Source organism: Electrophorus electricus, chromosome 11 (assembly GCF_041902795.1).
Source record: "Electrophorus electricus isolate QZ-2024a chromosome 11, ASM4190279v1, whole genome shotgun sequence".
Taxonomy (NCBI): Eukaryota; Metazoa; Chordata; class Actinopteri; order Gymnotiformes; family Gymnotidae; genus Electrophorus; species Electrophorus electricus.
In genome coordinates this window covers 26,730,675-26,750,000 of record NC_137507.1, presented here as the reverse complement: position 1 = coordinate 26,750,000, position 19,326 = coordinate 26,730,675, and the positions used below count along the sequence as shown (strand labels likewise).

The 19,326-nt window shown below is 49.7% G+C and overlaps 1 protein-coding gene across 3 annotated transcripts in view; it reads left to right on the top strand.

Moving 5' to 3' along the window:
• ncana (neurocan a) overlaps positions 1–19,326 on the top strand; it is a 52,138-nt gene that overhangs the window by 21,285 nt on the left and 11,527 nt on the right. For 2 of the 3 annotated variants that reach the window (XM_027023797.3, XM_027023796.3), the window contains exons 3-10: positions 578–955; positions 2,323–2,497; positions 3,261–3,388; positions 3,796–4,077; positions 4,415–4,546; positions 5,192–6,109; positions 10,101–10,892; positions 16,700–16,804. In XM_027023797.3, the coding sequence (XP_026879598.2) occupies positions 578–955; positions 2,323–2,497; positions 3,261–3,388; positions 3,796–4,077; positions 4,415–4,546; positions 5,192–6,109; positions 10,101–10,892; positions 16,700–16,804 (2,910 nt within the window). The remainder of the gene's footprint in view (positions 1–577; positions 956–2,322; positions 2,498–3,260; positions 3,389–3,795; positions 4,078–4,414; positions 4,547–5,191; positions 6,110–10,100; positions 10,893–16,699; positions 16,805–19,326) is intronic. The other variant, XM_027023798.3, reaches the window with a different exon arrangement.

The following is a 19,326-nucleotide window of genomic DNA, read 5'->3' as shown; positions in this document are numbered from 1 at the left end:
GACGGCATGGCCACAAATCAACTAAATAAATCCATTTCCCAGATTTTCTCTGAGTGAGTTTGTTATTGGGTAACTGTGGTGCCATTTCCACTATTTCTGCTGAGGACGTTAACACGACTGCAGGGGTACTAAAATGAGCTTCACTAGAATAAACTTCTTTAGTTTATACTCAGCGTTCTGTCGTGGCTTCATTAGGACAGGCAGCCCAGCTTTCTCCCGTCTCTGTGTTCTTCCGTCTCTCCTTATCTCTCTCTACGTTTATTTTTGTCATTCTCTCTCTTTCTCGTTCTCCTGCTCTCTTCTTGCTCCCAAAGCTGTGGCAAAGGCACTGGGTCTATGCATCAGGCTTGTACCGCTCTGCTGTACTGCTCTGTTGTGCTGCTCTGTCACGCTGCTTTACCCTCACACTGCTCCATTTGAGAAACAAAAGTAGGCCTGTGGTGTTAGCTCACTCTTCCCTCTTCTCTCTCTCTCTCGCTCTCTCTCTCTCTCGCTCTCTCTCTCTTGCTCTCTCTCTCGCTCTCTCTCTCTCTCTCTCTCTCTCTCTCTCTCTCTCTCTCTCTCTCTCTCTCCGCAGGGCTGAGTGAGGCAGAAACCTTGGCCGTCATGCGCAGGGTGACACACACCTCTGTGCGAGAACCCCTGGCAGGCTCTGTCCTCCTCCCCTGCGTCTACACCCTCCCGCCCGGCCCCTCCCAGCAGGGCGGGACCCCGCGGGTGAGCTGGAGCCTCCGGCGGGGCGAGGCAGAGACGGCCGTCCTCTTGGCCGTGGACGGGGCGGTCCGGGTTCACCGGGCGTACGCGGGCCGCGTCAGCTTGCCCGGCTTCTCCGCGGACGGCCTGAATGCCTCCCTGGCCCTGACACAGCTCCGCACCAACGACTCCGGAACGTTCCACTGTCAAGTGGCCCTGGGGGACATCTACGAGCAGGACACCGTAGTCCTGGAGGTCACAGGTGAGGCCGTGGGGGTCGATGTGAGGTCAGGCCAGCCAAACTTAGCAGAGCAGCCTGGAGCTTGCAGGAGCCGTCTAAAACCCAAGAGTGTGTGTACAAAATAAGAACAGAACAGCTACACGCTGTTACTGGTGCTCCTGAGCTAGGAGAGCAAGAACAGTGAAGGGGATATTTTCAGGGATTGGGTTTTTCACTTTTTTTAACAAAAACAAAAGTAGCAGACTTGCCCAGAGTGAAGGGATATTATTATATACTTAGAGTTTTTCCTTCCTTCCCAAGCACGGCCTCCTTAGAGTCAATCAGAAGAAGATTGATTGCTGGACCCAGTTCACGTTCCTAATTAAGAATATGTTATAATTTAAAATGTTTGCTCTGGATTAACCCTCTCATAATCCGCAATGCTCATCTTCAAGACATTTATCGACAAATGCCAGCGGCCCAGCCGAAACGCATTGCAATATGTCGTGTATAGTGTAATATTTTGTATATGCTGTTGTAATTCATTGTTGTAATCTCGCTGCCCCCATGTTTTAGTGGCCGTTACAAACAAGCACTTATGATTCAGTGATTAGATTTGACCTGTTACCACGTGTACCACGAACCTTTTAGGGACGCTAACTAGTGGTCACACAAGGGCTCGTGCCATGCAAGTAATCACCTGAGAAAGCTCACCACCGCGGAGGAGATGTGTCGGAGCTTTCCAGAGAGATGCCCTCTCATTAACGGTTCTGCAAAGTGGCAGTAAATTAATTATCCACTAATTAAATGGATTATTTCTGTCAATATTATATTAATTTATTCGCTCTCCCTCACTTTTAACCTAGCTGTGTTTTCATATTTGTCTGAGGCTCTCATTAATTGGTTAATTACCCAAAACTCTTTAATTAGAGTTGTGGAATTGATTACCTGTGACAGAGAGGGTGGAAAGTCTGCTCTGAAGTTCATTAGTAATGTGGAGTTTGAGCAATGCGGAACCTTCCTCTACTGAGAAACCCTTTGAAATTAATTTTCAATTAATTCTGACAATAATCAAGATGGGACGCAAGAATATAATGTGTAGTAGATGTAGTAGATGTACTCAAAGCCGGCCTTCGAATATGCATCCATTCCTGGATTTTGTAATTACAATTACCGATAGTTGATTGAGGAGTTAACTGGCTGGGAGTAGGGATAACCTGGAGTACTGTAGGACTGTGATTTAAATGCCTCTTGTATAGTGTCACACTAAGGTATCACACGCAGATTCGGTTTTGCTTAAAAATATAACCCAAGCCTGCTTTTTTCAAACCAGCGTGTGGTAAGGCTGGCCCGGCACCGGTTTCACTGGAGCTGCTTAATTCTCTGACTGCGCGTGCGTGTGTGTTCAGGCGCGGTGTTCCACTACGCCGTACCTACCGAACGCTACTCCCTGTCCTTCGCGGAGGCACGGCGCGCCTGTGAGCAGAACTCGGCCCGGATGGCGTCTCCCGAGCAGCTGTGGGCCGCCTTCCACTCGGGGACGGACAGCTGCTCTGCCGGCTGGCTCAGTGACCAGACCGTCAGGTCAGCCATGCCAGCGTCCACTCCTTCACATACCAGAAGACTTTGGTGCCCTCAGTCTTTGTTGCTGTTAAAGGAAATGTTTGTCTTTGATTGTTTGTTTGTTTGTTTATAAATAAACAATCCTTCTATAGAGGAGTGATGGGGAACAAGTTTGCTTCCAGAATTTCCATGCATCATGCATTTATTTTTGGGCTGAGTTTAGGCGACATGCACCCAGATAAATTACCTGAAATTTCACATGAAATAACTTAATGATCATGTTTCATATGTAGTCATATGTAAAATGTTTGAGAAACATGGAGATGGTTCACATAAAACATTCTTCTCAGAGCTCGGACCCACGCGGTTTCAAAAATCTGCCAGCAGCCGGGTCGTAACCAAACACCAGCGACGCTGTAGCAAGTCGGGCCGCGCTTGTTTGATTCACGCATCTCCACCTCCATTATCACCTTAGCCTTGCGTGACATTTACTAAATAAGCACCAGAAGCACCAGAAGAAGTTGTTAATCAGCAACAGTTCAGTCCTGGAGTGTTTCAGCCGTGGCCGTACACGCAGACCCTTTCCTCTCCTGAGAGCCCAAGCAGGCGCTCAGGATCCATTATTAACGGATCAAGGCAATTATTTATTAATGACACCGAAGCCGGCGCCTCTCCGTTTGCATAACGATGTGGATATTTGCATAATTTTATGCGCATTATCATCACGGTATCCATCACCTGGGGGACGCTGGAAGGATTTCACTCCTGGCTCCTGCCTCCACAGGTACCCCGTCCAAAAGCCGGAGCTCGGCTGCTACGGACACGTGGAATACTCGCGCGGTGTGAGGAATTATGGGAAGAGAGACCCCTCGGATCTGTTTGATGTGTACTGCTTCGCCAGCGACATGCGAGGTGAGATCTCGGAAACTGGGACACGCGCTGCACTGTTTAACCTGCAGCTCTGGTTAAACCTTGGACTTCTTTCAATTATGCAGTCGATTACTGCGTTGGCAGTCCACGCAGGTTTGCCAGAAGTGAGTTAATTTTCCGCGGCCTAACGAAGTTCTGAAAGAGCGAGTTCATCTCCTTCCCCTCGGTCGTCTTCCTGGGGATTTGCAGCCGGCAAGAATCATCAAGTGGACAGCCAAATAAGCAGGCTTTGTTTATTAAGCAGGCAAAGTTTCCGTGTTACACCGTTGACCTCAGCAAAACATCTTATATTCTCTGAATCTGTGCTTCCCCCTTTTGGGTGTGTTGCCACGGTGACTGTCTGTTAAAGCCTCCATTCATTCATGCCTTCCCTCCACCCCTTCCCCCAGGTGAGGTGTTCCCCTCGTCTGCTGCGGGGACGCTGACCCTGTCCAAGGCTGCTGCGCACTGTGCCTCTCTGGGTAGCCAGCTCGCCACCGTGGGGCAGCTCCACCTGGCCTGGAGGTCCGGCCTGGACCACTGCGTGCCAGGCTGGCTGGCTGATGGGAGCGTGCGCTACCCGGTCAACAAGCCCCGGCCAGAGTGTGGGAATGGGGAGGCAGGGGTGCGGACACTCTCGTCCACAGAGCTTGGCAATGGGACCACCCTGTTTGGGGCATACTGCTACAGAGGTATGTACACATATTTAAAGGCGCTATATTTAAATTGGTCTTTCGCCAATTGTTTTTTTCCATACCTCATGGCCGTTTCTTTTTTACAGTCATGCCTTGTTGGTATTATAAATGGAGTGAATTTGGGCCAAACTGCAGCTGTTTTATTTGTTTGAATGAGATATATATCTTTGGAAACGATAGTCAAATGGTCTTTGTATGGTTTGTACTGAGGTGACGTTTGGGAGCCCCTCCGTTTGGCCAGTAATGTAAGCTGCTTTGTCAGAGTAAATAAAGAAACAGACTCTTGAGTACATGCGAATACCTTCTAAAATGGCTTCACCTGATAAATTGCCAGCCAAGAAACCGCATGGGGTTTTTGCCAACTTTATGAAGTCTCTCCTGAGACCACTGATGTATATAATGGAAGACGCACCAGTCAGCCCAGAGGAGAACACCGGCACGGCCTCCAACACACCGACTCCCAGCGGTAAAAGCTCTCTCTCTTTTTTAAGCTGTTTATTTCCTTATTTCTCACAGTTTCTTCAGATTGTTTCTAAAACGAAGCAGGTCTCCTCCCGGAGGCTCGCAGACGCCGTCTCTGGCATGGATGCCCACACACCCAGAGGGTGTCTGCATGGTTTGGGAATTAGTCTGCTTGGCTCGTGGTTCAGACTGCCTCCTTTGTCCTGCAGTCCCTTGCCGTTCTTGCGCAGACGGTTATTGGGTCGCTGCGTGTGTTCATGTCTACCGACCATACGGAGGATCGGAGGTTGAGAACCAGCAATGCGCCTTCACTACTTACTTATGTGCGCTCAGTCCGTTCGCCTGACATTACAGATCAGCCAAACAGACCAGCCGCAGTCCAGCCAACCGTCAGTGCTCACGCTCACCTTAAATAAGTGGTCCGGCATAGAAAAATAGGGCCAAAAATTCCAAAGATTTTAAAAAAATGAAATGCATAATGTATGCATAAGTAAAAGGATCTTTGCCATCCAAGAGGATACTGCAAAAATTGGCATCACCAACCTAAAACTGGGTACCGTTTACCATTACACTTGCCTCCCATAGGAGGAATTACCCTGAAGTATTTAACCTCTGATGTCTCTGTTTTCATGCTTTGCTGTAACACAAGGCTCCAGTTGGTTCTCTCAGCGATCGCGCCCCGAGCTGTCTGTCCCTCAGCCATCTAACTGGACAGGTCTGGTAGATCTAGACAAGGAGGCTGCCATCGCAGCTGAAAGCTTGGAGTCCTCTGCAGAGTATGTGACCGTGCATCTCCGTGCGGGGGATGCCTCTCTGGACTGGAGTGAGCAGGTAAACTCCCTCACGGACAGCCGTCAGGACGATTCGTCTTCTGGCTCCGAAGTCACCCTGGAGAGCCTCGGCGGTTCAGCGAAAGAGGAGGACGAGGATGACGAAGGTCTTTCAGGACGACCAGTCGTCATGGAGGCCTCGGCTATGCCCAACACAGCACTCTCGGTCAGACTCACTGTTGGGTCCTCAGCCATGCCCACCACAGCACCACTGGCCTCACCCACGACCACACCCTCAACCACACTCATTACCACGCCCTCAACCACACCCACCACCTCAGCCATGCCCACCTCTACGCCCTTGACCACACCCACCACCACACCCTCAACCACACCCACCACCACACCCTCGACCACACCCACCACACCCTTGAACACACCCACCACACCCTCAGCCATTCCCACCAGCATGACCTCAATCACACCCACCACTACACCCTCAGCCTCGCCCACCACTACACCCTTGACCACATCCACCACCACGCCATCAGCCTTACCCAGCAAAACACACTCACCCACATCCACCGCTGCCCCCCCGGAAACACCCACTTCCACTCCCAACAGTAGAAAAAGCTCCATACAGGACATTATGAGCTCATTATGGAAACCGTGGAACTATCTAAAGGTACATGAAGAGGAGGGTCATGGGACGACCAACAGTCCAGCTACCACCGTCACTACTGTGACTACGGACCTTGATGCCTCCTCACTCACAGAGGCTACCTCTCCAGAATCAGGTGAGGTATTATGTGATATATTCTGATACAGAAAGAAACAAGTTTCATTTTGCCTAATCGACCTTCTTTGCATGTTTTTCCCATTTTGACAAGATGGCCTTCAAAACCAGATCATGTCTGCCCCTAATCTAGTGCTCTGTCTTAACAAGCATGCTGTAGCTGATCTCTTGGCCTACCTCCTCCTCTGTCCTGGTACCTCAACCTGCTCCTGCCTCTCTTGTTCCAGTCGACTTTATGTCCATTTTCAAAGGGCTGCCCTTGAAGTGGGCTTGAAGTGGGATGTCTCCCCTCCAAAGCCCCCCTCCCCCATCCATTCCTTCTGCTTTTGTTTGAGGGGTTTTTTGTTTTTTTTGTTATTCAGCAGTAGGAACCGAGTTACCACGGAGTGACCCTTTGGCAGGGCTGTCTCCAGGGAGACGGGGACGGTGGCGAGGGCATTCTCGGAGACAGCAGAGGTCGTGACGCCGAGTGTCGGGTGTTTAGGCAGGTGGCGGGCATGGTGGGAGGCTGCTGGCTGTCATGCTGACACTGCAGCCCAGGCCTGGGTGTTGGGTGCCAGGCTTCTTTTTTTACTGAACGATTGCATCACCACACCTGGCTCCTAAGTGGAAAGAGCACCGTGACACCACTGTTCTTTTGCTTGTTATTTATGTAGCGTTGGAGAAGAGATGTTAGAGAGGTGCAGCTTTGCAACGAGGAGCCGAGCCAGTCTGATTCATGCTGCCCACTGACGCTCGCTTATTGATCCCAGCAATTTCACAAGCTCTTAATTTTACTTTCAGCCTCACTCTTCCACCTGCCGTGGGATTTGTATTCACAGTCCTAGTGGCGTGACCAACACGCGAGACAGATGAACGCGGAACCCGGAGCCGGACACACGTCCTTGATTAAAACCTGTCGATCTCTTTCAAGTGTAAATTCACACTCGTCAGTTGCCATTACTACACGGCCACAAGCTCTTAAAGCGTGTGGACACAGGAAAGGTGAGTGTAGACTTTCTGCCGTTCGGCATCAAGAGTTAAAGCTCAAAGAGGGATTTTACCCAGAACATCGGAGTTTGTGCTTCTGGAAGGAGTGGGCCGGTTCGGGTCAGCCACAGCTAAAGTAATGAATTGTGCCTTGTCACAGTCACTTCACATTAAACCCAAAGCCTGAGTTGGCTGTTCTACTGCCGACCAAAACCAGCGCCTGCTCTTATCCTCCCCCACCCCAGCCAGGCCCGGCCCGAAGCCCTGCGAAGTTCCGCCTGGATCTCGCCATTAGCTGCATAATGAAGGACCACTTTCCTCTGTGTTCCATACACTTCGTTATGCAGTCCAATCCTCTCTGCTGGCCAGGACATTCCAAAGGCTAACCCTTTCAGGATTCTAATTCCAGTTTGGTGCTCTGCTGGCTTAATTATGGAAGCAGAGCCTGGTTTTCAGTGGAATGTGTAGAACGCTTCCAAGTTCTAGAAGTTTCCAAGGAGTATCTGGTTTCCCCTCTGCACTGCCTACTTCATTAGCGCACATACCCTGCCTGGCCCAATCTTGACCTACACTATCAATGTTTAATGGCAGATGGAAAGTTAGCCTTGTCACCTACATTATTAAAGCCTATTTTCTGCTAAGGAAACACCACTGCCTTGAAGCTCCGGCTTCTCCGTTCTTCCGTTAGCATGCAAACCCGAGCCAAAAGAACAAAGACAACAGAACCCTGTCGCAGAACGCTGCTGTTAAGTTGTCGCCAACAACAACAACATGCTTTTCCCTACAGCCAGAGACAGATTGCCAGAGTGGTTTCACTGGTTAATAAAAAATGTGGACATTTGTGTGGAAAATGGATGCATCAAAGCATCCATTTTTAAGGCAACCGGCTAAATCATCACACAGCGCTCTGGTTGAGACCTGCCACTGGATTAATGGCGCTCAGACTTAATTAGCTGGAGTCTGGGGCACCAGTGAGCTCTGTGTGCAGGTGAGGATGCCTCTCCCAATGTCATGCATGTTTCATTTATGAACTAATAGAAGCCAGAGCTCTGTAATGAGTGGACCTGAACCTAAGTAATAATTGAATGATTCAAGTGGTTGGATTGCTTAATGTGTCCCAGTCATACGTAAGCAGTACTTGTCCTTTTACAAATACCCTTACGGCAGATGTTATAGAATGTTTTTGGATGTGCTTTTTTTAATGTCACATTTCGCAGTGTCGATTGTTTTCGATAATTATATGAAATTGTTTTACAATTGGACTGCAACACTCAGGCGTGCACACGCAGCTGCGCACATGAGTGTGAGGACGTGCACATGCGCACACACACACACACACACAGACTAAAATCAAACGGGCAGACCTGCCTACACACTGGGGCGAATAAATAAAGACGGGAGATGTGACAAGCAATTACGTGATGAAATCGTCTGGCAGAAGGTTCTCTCTCTGGTCTCTCCAGCAACTCCTCTGAGGAGTGTCAGAGAGAGAATGCAGTACAGAGGCTCACACAAACACGGCTCCTAATTGTACAGACGACAGAGGCCGGCAACTTATTTAAGCATGCTCTCTTTGAACAGAAGTCTGGCCTGTCTGGAAATCCTCACAGAGGCCCAAATAATGATTAGCAACTCACTTTCTTTCTGACTTATTGCTAACAAGGCCCAAATTTCTGCAGCAAGGAATACATCATATTAAATTTTGATGAGTTTCACACCCCTACGACACACCACATGCTCGAACTTCTCAGTAACGGTCGCCTGAGACTCAGAGGCAGATTTAATGATTTTGGGACCCTAGGTGAAAGACCCGAGATGGTCCTCCACCCATATGCCCATCCCCTTACTCCAGCCAGGAATATTTACCTTATTTTTCCCTCTATACTCACTTATCCACTCAATTATACTCACTTATGTTGTGCTCACTTATGTTGTGCAGTGCTACCGTCAGGGCTACCTACACTAGTGATGTGTTGTTCAGGGCTACCTACACTAGTGATGTGTTGTTTAGAGCTACCTACACTAGTGATGTGTTGTTTAGAGCTACCTACGCTAGTGATGTGTTGTTCAGAGCTACCTACATTAGTGATATGTTGTTCAGGGCTACCTACGCTAGTGATGTGTTGTTCAGAGCTACCTACATTAGTGATATGTTGTTCAGGGCTACCTATACTAGTGATGTGTTGTTTAGGGCTACCTACGCTAGTGATGTGTTGTTCAGGGCTACCTATACTAGTGATGTGTTGTTCAAGGCTACCTGAATGGCAAAATAGTCTTTAGAGCTTGATTCAAATCTTGCAGTAATACCGAAATGTATATTTAACTCTCACATGTGAATAGATGCACTGTACATTATAATTTGCAAACTGGTTGTTATTTGTGAGGTGATGTGTTTATGACTCGCCATCACATTTTTAAAATGTCCATCATTAATCTATACAAACATTAGCACTAGCATTGTATACCATCCATGGAGCTTGAGTAGTAACACTTAAATTTTGAATGAAAAATATTAGTACATTTTCTGCTGTCCTCCTTTTTGTGTTTCTCTGCTCCACTTAGTTTTTTTTGTTGTTTTGTTTTGTATGTTTTCTAAACACTCAGAAAATTACTTTGATACACTTCCTATTCACACTGTAGATCAATTGTTTGCTTGCTAGCACCAGTGTGCTGTCACACAGTGGAACCATTACATAAAAACATGGACTAAACCACTGTAACCATGGTCAGGGGTGGTGCGTTATTTAGCATCAACACACATATCATGTGTATTTGTTCCTTGGCTCATAGAGAGCCCCCCGAGACTTCCTGTCTTTACTTAGTGGAAAAAAAAACGCACCTCTGCGGAGATCCACACACATGCGTATGTGGATGCACAAAAAGGCTAAATGAGTGTGGCTTATCGCTGCACTGCTCAGCTCACGATAAGCATGTTGTGCGTTATTGCTAACAGAGCTGGGCTTTATTCACAGGAGCCACGGTGGCTGGCTAGTCCTAATCACTCCTCGCTTGTGTCTCTGCAGGGCTGATGTCATCGGCAGCGAGTACCTTGTCTGGCGACCCTCCTTCAGATGGGGACAAGTTGACCGTCTCGCCCCGTCTCGACGTGAGCACTGTACCCCCCTCTGCACTGATCCTTGCAGTCACTGAAGAAGGCCCGGGCACCGCCACAGCCGTGGCAACAGAAGGCTGGGCGGCAGTGGTGACAGAGGCCCTCCAGCAGGAAGCCATGAGCTTCGACCTGGGGCGTGAGGCAGAGGTGAGTCCTGGGTCCTCCGTAGCTCCGCCGACTGAGGCAGAGGACGAAAATGGGAAGGGGACCGGCGCTCCGGAAGGCGCCGTCAAGGAGAGCAGGAGGCTGGAGGCAGAGGGCAGCTCCTGGGCTTACACGGACCTGATGGAGGATGTCCCCAAAGCCCCAGCGGTAGCAGCAATGGCAGGGCTACCCTCCAGCCCTCCTACCAGCACCGACGGTCTCGCGGCCGCCACCACGCGGCGCGTGGAGGAGAGCACGGCCATGGAGGGCCGCAGGGAGATCCAGTTCAAATGGAAGAACGGGTTGCAGCAACCTGGCCAGGACAACCAGGAGACGACCGCCATGGCTGCCATCCCACCGGCCTCGCCGGCATATGAGATGGATGGCCTGAGCCATGACATGCCTGCTTCAGCGTCTCCCAGCGTGGCAGAGACCGGACGAGTCCCCCCGACGGCCACGGACGAGGACCAACTGTCAAGCTTTGGAAGCCTGTTGCTTGGCAACTCGGAGAGCAACCACTCTGAGGCTATCAGGAGCAACGGTTCACATGTTTTGGAAGGTATGTCTGGATGCGCCCCCCCCCACCGCTCTCTCCTTCTTTCTCTCCCTCCCTTCTTCCCCCTCACTTTTATTTGGTCCCACCTGGTCCATTTGTTCATTTATTTAGCCCTCCCGCCAGCTGAATGGTGAAATGGTGGTGTGGTTGAGTAGACATGGAAAAAATCGCCTCTGCACTTCCTCTCGCTAATGATGGCAGCCAGCACGGAATTGCTTGGTAGCAACGACCTGCATCCGTCACATACGTATTTTACACTCCCTTTTCCTGACATTTACGCTCTTAAGTTAGAAATTGACATTAAAAATCAACAGCGTTTGATGGGGCGCTGGTAACCGTTAGCGGTCAACTCGTGCCGCGCGCACACACAGTCCCAAAGCGAAAAAATGCAGCGGAGTAATTACCGCGCGGAAGGCGGAGTAATTACCGCGCGGAAGGCGAGTTTTTCGCAGCGCTCTGTCACAGTGCAGCACAGCGGAGACAGTCGTGGTACGTTATATGACAGGGTGCAGAGGACGCCTTGCTGGGTGAAGGAGTGGAAAGCTGCTCAACTTAGCAGTGCCTTCAGAGCGAACGAGAACTCTCTCCGTCATCGGCACCAGACCCACGCTAGCAGCGTTTTGGAGCTAACAGTCGTACCAGTACGCCTGAATCAACACTCCCTAAAGCGCCCAGGATGGACCGTGGTGCTGTAAGAATAAAGAGCTTAACACACAACACAACCTATTAGTAGGATTATAGGCAACCAATACCAGCAGAATACAGTCTTTATACCCATGCCGCATGTCCAGTATGCTGCCCACACTTTCCGTTGTGGAGATACTGGTGTCTGGTTCCGATGGGTTCTGGAGATACTGGTGTCAGGTACTGGTGGGTTCTGGAGACATTGGTTTCAGTTGTTGATGGGTTCTCGAGATACTGGTGTCTGGTACTGGAGTGTTCTGTAGATAATGGTGTCGCGTACTAGTGGGTTCTGGCAATACTGGTGTCTGGTATTGGTGGGTTCTGGAGATACTGATGTCTGGTTCTGATGGGTTCTAGAGATACTGGTGACTGGTACTGGAGGGTTCTGTAGATAATGGTGTCTGGTACTGGTGGGTTCTGGCGATACTGATGTCTGATACTGGTGGGTTCTGGAGATACTGGTGTCTGGTACTGCAGGGTTCTGGTTATCTCGCTTTACTGAAATTGTACGTTCTCACGCTCTTACCTCTTTTGAACTCCTAGCACAGTTTGGTTTAATGTTTCAATCGATCTGGTTCAGTGGAATGATACTAACCCACTTCAGCCATTCCTGAAGATCTGAGTTCCTGAAGAGCCCCAGCAGAGATGACAGCCTGGATCATGTGTATATATTTATATATTTATGCACTGCAGTACAGGTTTAACTTCTGTCTTATCTCATCCACTGTGTCTGTCTAATCTCTACTACTTGAGCGATGCACACCAGGGGCAACACGATAAGATCTGCAGCCTGCTTCCATCAGCTTATAACTGCTCTAACTGAGTCATTATGCTAATGTATGTTTGATATCAGTGCTCGGAAGATATTTAAGGCAGATATCATGATGCGTTAATTAACCCCTGTGATGGATCGCACACACGCAGACATGCCTGCGCGTGCGCGCACACATGCGCACATGCACACCCGTGACTATGCACTTTTTCCACTAATAAAACTTGAGGCAGACTTCAGAAAAGACTTGACAGATATTTAGTGCAAATCTATGGACGCTGTTTCATTTGAGGTGTTATCGTTCTTATCGGTGGTGAGTGTGACATGGTGTAGGCATAAGGAAAACACATCTATCTTTGGTCTATTTCTGCTTGGCTTCCCAGCCACAGCAAAGCAGCTCTTTAAGGGCACAGAATTATCATGGGCAAACTGCAGGAGTTCTGGAAGGAGAGCGACGGTTTTCACCAGGAAAGCCTGGGCATGCCCACACAGGATCAGTGCTCTGATGATGTTGCTGATGATGAAGGCGGTGAAATCATAAGTTTAGAAACGAGCGCCAAGCCAAAGGAGCTACGCAACGGTGTCTTGTCCTGCTATCTTTATTATTCTACCTTGTTGGTCAACATCCAGCACTTTAACAGAGAGAAATTCAAAGCTGGATTCTGTCCTTTTCTATTTACTAGTAAATAAATGATTGGTGTTCATAGAGAAGTTATGCTGGAGCTATCAGAAGAAAAAAAAACAGATCAAACGTGGAAAAGAGATCTAGTATTTACTACATACAGCAGAGAGATTCAGCACAGTCACCGCACGCACACACACACACACACACACACACACACACACACACACACACACACACATATCCTGGAAATAAAAAGAGAGAGAAAGAAACATATTCTGTCCTCTGTCACAGCCATGACCAGAATAAAAAATGAGACTTTACTGGCTGTTTGAGGGTCACACAAAGACGTTCATTAAGGAAGCCAGAATCCCAGCAGACATAGCGCTACCGTCCAGCTGTAGTCCTTACACACTCTCTCACTCTTCCTCTCTACCTCTTCTCTTTATTTATCTCTCGCTCTCGTCTCCACTTGCTCTTTGTCTCTTTTCTCACACACACACACACACACACACACACACACACACACACACACACGTCGCCTCCCCTTTGCTGCCCCAATATTATGTACGTTCCAATTTTTAACATTCCACTCACTCCACCTCCCCTGTCTGCCCCCCTCCCAGTTCTCCTCTGAGCATGAGCTCACTCGTCAGGACTTTGAATAAGCCATAGCAATATCCCCATCACATCCGACACCCCCACCACCCACAGTCTCGCAGGGTTTACAAGTGTTTAGTCCCCTAAGATTGTGTTACATCACACGCCAGCCAGTGAGCATAAGATCCGGGAATGATGGGATATGTTTCTCACAACCACAAACACAAAACCGTTGTTATTTCTGCGTCTCCTTATTGGTCATGGAAGTCATGGGTTGAGGTCAGAATCAGAGAACATGTCCAGAAATAAGTCACGTATCTGACACTGGTGTCTATTCCCTCAGCCCCTGAGATCGAGATTACTCAGGGGATTAACTGGTGGCAAGGGATTAACTAACAGTGTGTCATCTCGTTGGTGGGGCAGGCCCATCTGTAAGGAATTTCACAAGTGTCAAAGTGACTTTCAGGTTTAAATTCAATATTTGATCATCAAAAATAATATAACTGATTTTGCATGTGAATCAACACACACAATCATGTGAAGGTGTGCAAAAAGGTGCACTTGCAGGTGTAAATTATAATAATGATATTTTAATGACAATAGGCTGGAGTATAGGGTCCATAATCCATAGGAAGTGATCAGACAACTGGCAGCTTTGAAAAAGAGAATGAGGCAGATCCAAAAAGTGGAATCCAAGAGGGGAAAGACAAGAAACCAAAGCAAGTAACCAGCAGAGAGCCAATCAATACAACTAAAGGCCTGCAATCACTAGAGTAAACCACATATCAGACTTTGCTAGCAGTCTGGGAACAAATAGGGCACATATATCAAAGGGGAATTGGGAACAGTTGACAGTAGTTAACACTCAGAGAACCAGCGCTGACTAACGTAGCAGTGGAATGCTGGGTACTGGAGTCCAGTTCATTTAATGAGGCGGTCAGCCCAAACGACCCTCCTTTTTTTTCCAATTTGTGTCCACATTTAGGATAATCCCAGCTGCAGTTCAGTTCTAAATTCTATGATTAGTTGTGCTCGCTGCGTTTTACTGTTGATTGCCCGATATGTGGGGCTGCGGGTAGTCTCCGGCGATGCAAACGCGTGCGACACCATTAGGCATGCTGCTGAAAGGCCACTTCTCACCTCTGCAGCGACATAGACTGACCTCCGCGGATTTTTCCGTCGTCGCGGTCGCCTGGTACGTACAACGCCTGGCATCCCCCTTGCCCCCTGAAAACCAATTATCCAAGCAAACAAACTGAATGGCGGGATTATGCAAATCTGGCCAACGAATAATTACAGCATCGCCAGTGATCCGTGAGCCACTGCATAACGAAGATGCCAGGCTCATTAGCGTAATGTGGTGAAAGCGCCTAACGAGCCAATTAAGGCCGGACCGTCGTTCGCCACTTAAAGTGCAGAGCGGCTCGTAATTAACGCCTGGAGGGGATTAGCCTGGGGGACGGAGCTGGGGGGAGAGCGCTATATGTAGAGTGGGTTTTCTCCATCTCTCTCTCTCTACATCCCACTCCTGTTGTGGTTACTATGACGACTGGGCCTGAGTCCATCATATGTGATCAGAAGAGTTTATAAAGTGGAGCGCAAGATAAAGGGGGGGCAAACGAGAACCTGACAGGAAGGAATGGAGCCAGGCGAACGGACCCGCCGGGCAGCTCGGGCGCCACGGGCCGCGCCATCTCTGGGCTCCCAAGCGCCCGGTTTTCGGCAGCTGCCGGGACTGTGGGAACTCACCTGCCCAAGTTAGCTCTGGGAGCGCAGCATCTGTTAGGCAGTACAGCCACGCTGTGAGTTATGAACGTGTGGTTTTCAGTTTAGCTGGAACTTAGCACTGTCCCTTCTCCCTCCTCTGCGCACACGCTCGTCCGTGGAGGGGCTGCGCACGCCAGACGCCACTGCACGCTGCGCGGACTGGAGGCCAGCGGCGATGACTCCCAGCGGGATAGCTCAGGGCCTCCATCTGTAGTCTGCCCACAGCCTCTCTGATAGACAGGGCTTCTCTGATTCAGTGGCTCAGAAGCCAAAACAGGATGTTTCGAGACAGACTCTCTCTGTTTCTGTTCGCTCTCTCTCCCCCTCCTCCTCTCACCCCCCCTCTCTCTCTCTCTCTCTCTCTCCCTCTCTCTCTCTCTCTCTCTCGCTCTCTCTGCGGTTCGGTGTATGCGAGCGTAGCGGGGTTCATGTTGTCGAGATGGGTTCGCCACAATGCAGGTCAAAGGCGGAGCACATCCAACAGTCGGAGACGCATTAGAGAGGTGAGTGCAGAACCCCACCTCAGAAAGCCTATTACAAGCCTCAGTAAGCGCTGTTAGATCACAGCTACGTGCTGGCTCAGATGCTTCTGTCTGTGTGTGTGTGTGTGTGTGTGTGTGTGTGTGTGTGTCTGTGAGATTGGGGTTGCTTGTGTGTGCATCTATGTGTGCACGTGGGGAGAGGCGTGTGTGTGTGTGTGTGTGTGTGCATGATAGAAAAAGAACAACTGAAGCAGAAATAAGCCAACGCCCCTGGCGAGATATGGGGACAGCAGAGGCCGTCCACCGTTGTTTTGAAGGCAGCGTCCCATTTTGATGTCAGAGATCTGTTTGTTTGTTTGTCGATCAGAGGTGTGTTTATTGGATCCCGCCTAAGCCTCACTGACTTGAGCTGTTATTGTATCCGAGTTCACTTTGAGCCACAGTTTTGTGCACATGCCAAAACACAGTGTTTTTTCATGATTTCACTGTACCTATGCCGCCATGTGTTTTTTTTTTGTTTTTTTTTTTTTTTATCTTTATCGTTTTGGTGGATCTGGGTGCCTTCCGAGAGAGAAAGGACTCCACTGACCACTCCATGCCGTGCACAGCTCAGGTGAAGCTCGTGAAGCCCAGACCAGCGGTATGAAAGCGGCGCAGGTTTTACGTGCTTTCTTCTAGGACTGTAAATACGCCAGCGCCTGCTGCACATTCTGTGGCAGCGTGTGAAGGCGTGAGGTGGTTTGGTGCCGCTGGGTCACCGTCCGGGTGCGTCTGCCAGGATACTAATGAGCGACAGATTGTGACAGCACTGTCAGGGAGCAACTCCTGTTAATGACCCTTGTGTGTGTGTGTGTGTGTGTGTGTGTGTGTTCTCCCTCTGCAGCCGACGACAGATGCAGTTGTTTGCACGGCGGCACGTGTCTCCCAGACGGCGAAGGCTTCCGTTGCTTCTGCCCGCAGGGCTACACCGGAGAGAGCTGTGAGATCGGTGAGTGCACTAACGTGTCTGTGCGCGGGCGGTTAACCCAGACCAACAGACCCTCAGGGGCCAGGCTGGACTACGTTAAAACCAAGCTCGCAACACCCACCCGACTACCTGTAGTCCTTTTAAACAGCAAGAAGCAGGGACGGTTGGAGTGTTGTGGCAGGCCGCTACGCCCTAAGCAGCAAAGCTGCTTGTAAATGGCACTGTTGCGTCTCAGGAGTTCTTCAGCGCTGCTTGATAGGGTGAGGTTAATTTGTGTCGGCCTCGGCAATGAAAGGACCAAAACAATGGTGGTTGGCAATGGCAACTGTCTCCTGACGTTGCTTCTGGTAATGCGCTGATTGGTGGCCCACTGTCCCTGTGAATTATAGTGTTTTTGTGAAATACGTGATATACTGACCTAATCGGTCACACCACACTATGGGCGAGTCATAATCGCATTCAGCTAGTCCATTATTCGACCTGCCTGCATAACGGTTCATAACAGTGTTGGCGTGTAACTTTCGTATTTCAGGCCAGAACTGTGAATCAGCGTCAATCGTCTTGCACCTCCGCGGTATTATGGGCCTGAGCAGGCGACGCAAATACGCAGCACGTCAGACACAGAAGGAAGCCCGTGTGGACGTGCAGCAGCTGTACAGTCTCAGAGGGCCGGGCTCCTTCTGCATAATGCATGACCAGATCGAATATTCATGAGGAGCAAAAGTACGTGGACGCGGCTGAGGGAACAGAAAACGACCTCGGCAATCTGGGCTCCGGCGTCTTGAACGAGCTGCCTCTATGCTGCCCTCTCCTTCCGACAAGCTGCAGATAAATACATCACACACAGCATGTTAGGCTCACATAAACAGCGCGTGGAGTGTTGCACAGATGTCTCTGTGGAGTAACTTTCTCGAACTGATGAAGTCGGGTAAAGTTCTGCACTTTTTCTACCTCGGCACGGCCGACCACATACAAAACACGGTGTGACCGCTCAGGAAAGTGAAGGAAAGTGTTCCAGTAAGTCTGGGGGGGGTTGCTAGTGTTTAGGGCTCGTGTTTAGTGGCGGCTCGCCTGATTAACTTCATATGCAACGTTCAGGGCAAATGCGATGAGTACAGCGATTTGATAATCTGGTTCTTAGCTCCACTAATCTGTGCTAATCCTGATGTCTTCCGTCCGTGCGCATGGTCCCAGCCTGGCAGATCTGCTCCAGATCCCTCCTGAAAATGTCACAGGTATGGAGGGAGGGGTTTAGAAGAGAAACCTGGAGATCGCGTCCCCCTCCAAGGTGGTTACAGCAGCATAAAGTCAGCGGGGAGGTACTTTAGTGCCAGAGCAATACTATTCCGTATTACAGCCCAGTGTCTTACATTAGCAGCCTGTTAGACTCGAGTGTGCCTCCTGCGTAAGCCCCCCGTGACGCCGCCAATCAGAGAGAAGCCTGGGAGAGGCGGAGCTAATGATTAGGGAAAAGGGGCCAATGATGAGAGAGAGTGGTGGGGCCAGTGATGACAGGAGGGCGGGCGGTGGGTGAAAGTGTCGATGGTCTCCTCTTTAGGAAAGTCCGCTTTCCCATAATCCTCTGCTTTGCCAATAGCCTCTTGGCAGGAAGTGCAATGACAGACGCCCTCAGCGCCGTGTGTGTTTGAACAGACAAAAGAAGTGTAGTGTAGAAGTGTGGTATGGGTGATATGCGACTTGATTTCGAGAGTCCCCGGGACCGTGTTCAAACTTTGCCCAGACAGCAGCCATCACAGCAGTCTTTCCAAAGACCATACCGAGCCCGAGCACGGCGCCTGAACTCACGGGAGATCAGCGGCGCCTCGCACAGGGACCAGAGACATCCTCCATAAACAGGCGCGACAGCAGCAGGTGGCAAATAGCTCTTTACTAGCGCTGTCCTCTCAGAGCAGAATCAGTCCTGACCCCCCCCCCCCCCCAGTATTCCCCCTACTCCGGCCCAGTGTGAAGCCCCAGACATGCCTCACAATGCTGTAACAGATCCACCCACTGCTCTGACCCTGGGGAGCTTAGTTAGGATGGCAGTCAGGTATCAGATTCATTTGCCCTCCTGAAATCGGTTTTCAGAGGTGCCTTCCAGACAAAGTCTCGGACGGAGCTGTGGAGGGCACCGCTCTGCCATCCCAGCTGGACTTTTTCCTGCCTGTTTTGCTGTTGGCACAGGTTTCAGTACCAGCACAGATGGTCAGTGTTTGGCCTTTAGAGGCACTGAGCTGTGAATATGATCTTTATATAGAACAGGATTCACTGACTGTTGTCTCTGATGTTTTGACTAGATTTGTTTTGTAGCTTTTGTTTTGGATTTGTTTGTCTGTGTGTGTGTGTGTGTGTAAATGTAAACGTACACATCTGCAATTACCTCGCTGAATTTGATTACTGCTGTCTCCGGCTTCTAACGTCCGACAGTGTTGCTTCAGTAAATGCTTTGCTATGCTGCTCACATACACTAACAGCCTCACATCAGCAATAGGCCTCCAGTTGAAAAAACCTCCATGTTTCACATGGATGGACGTGTCGCTGAA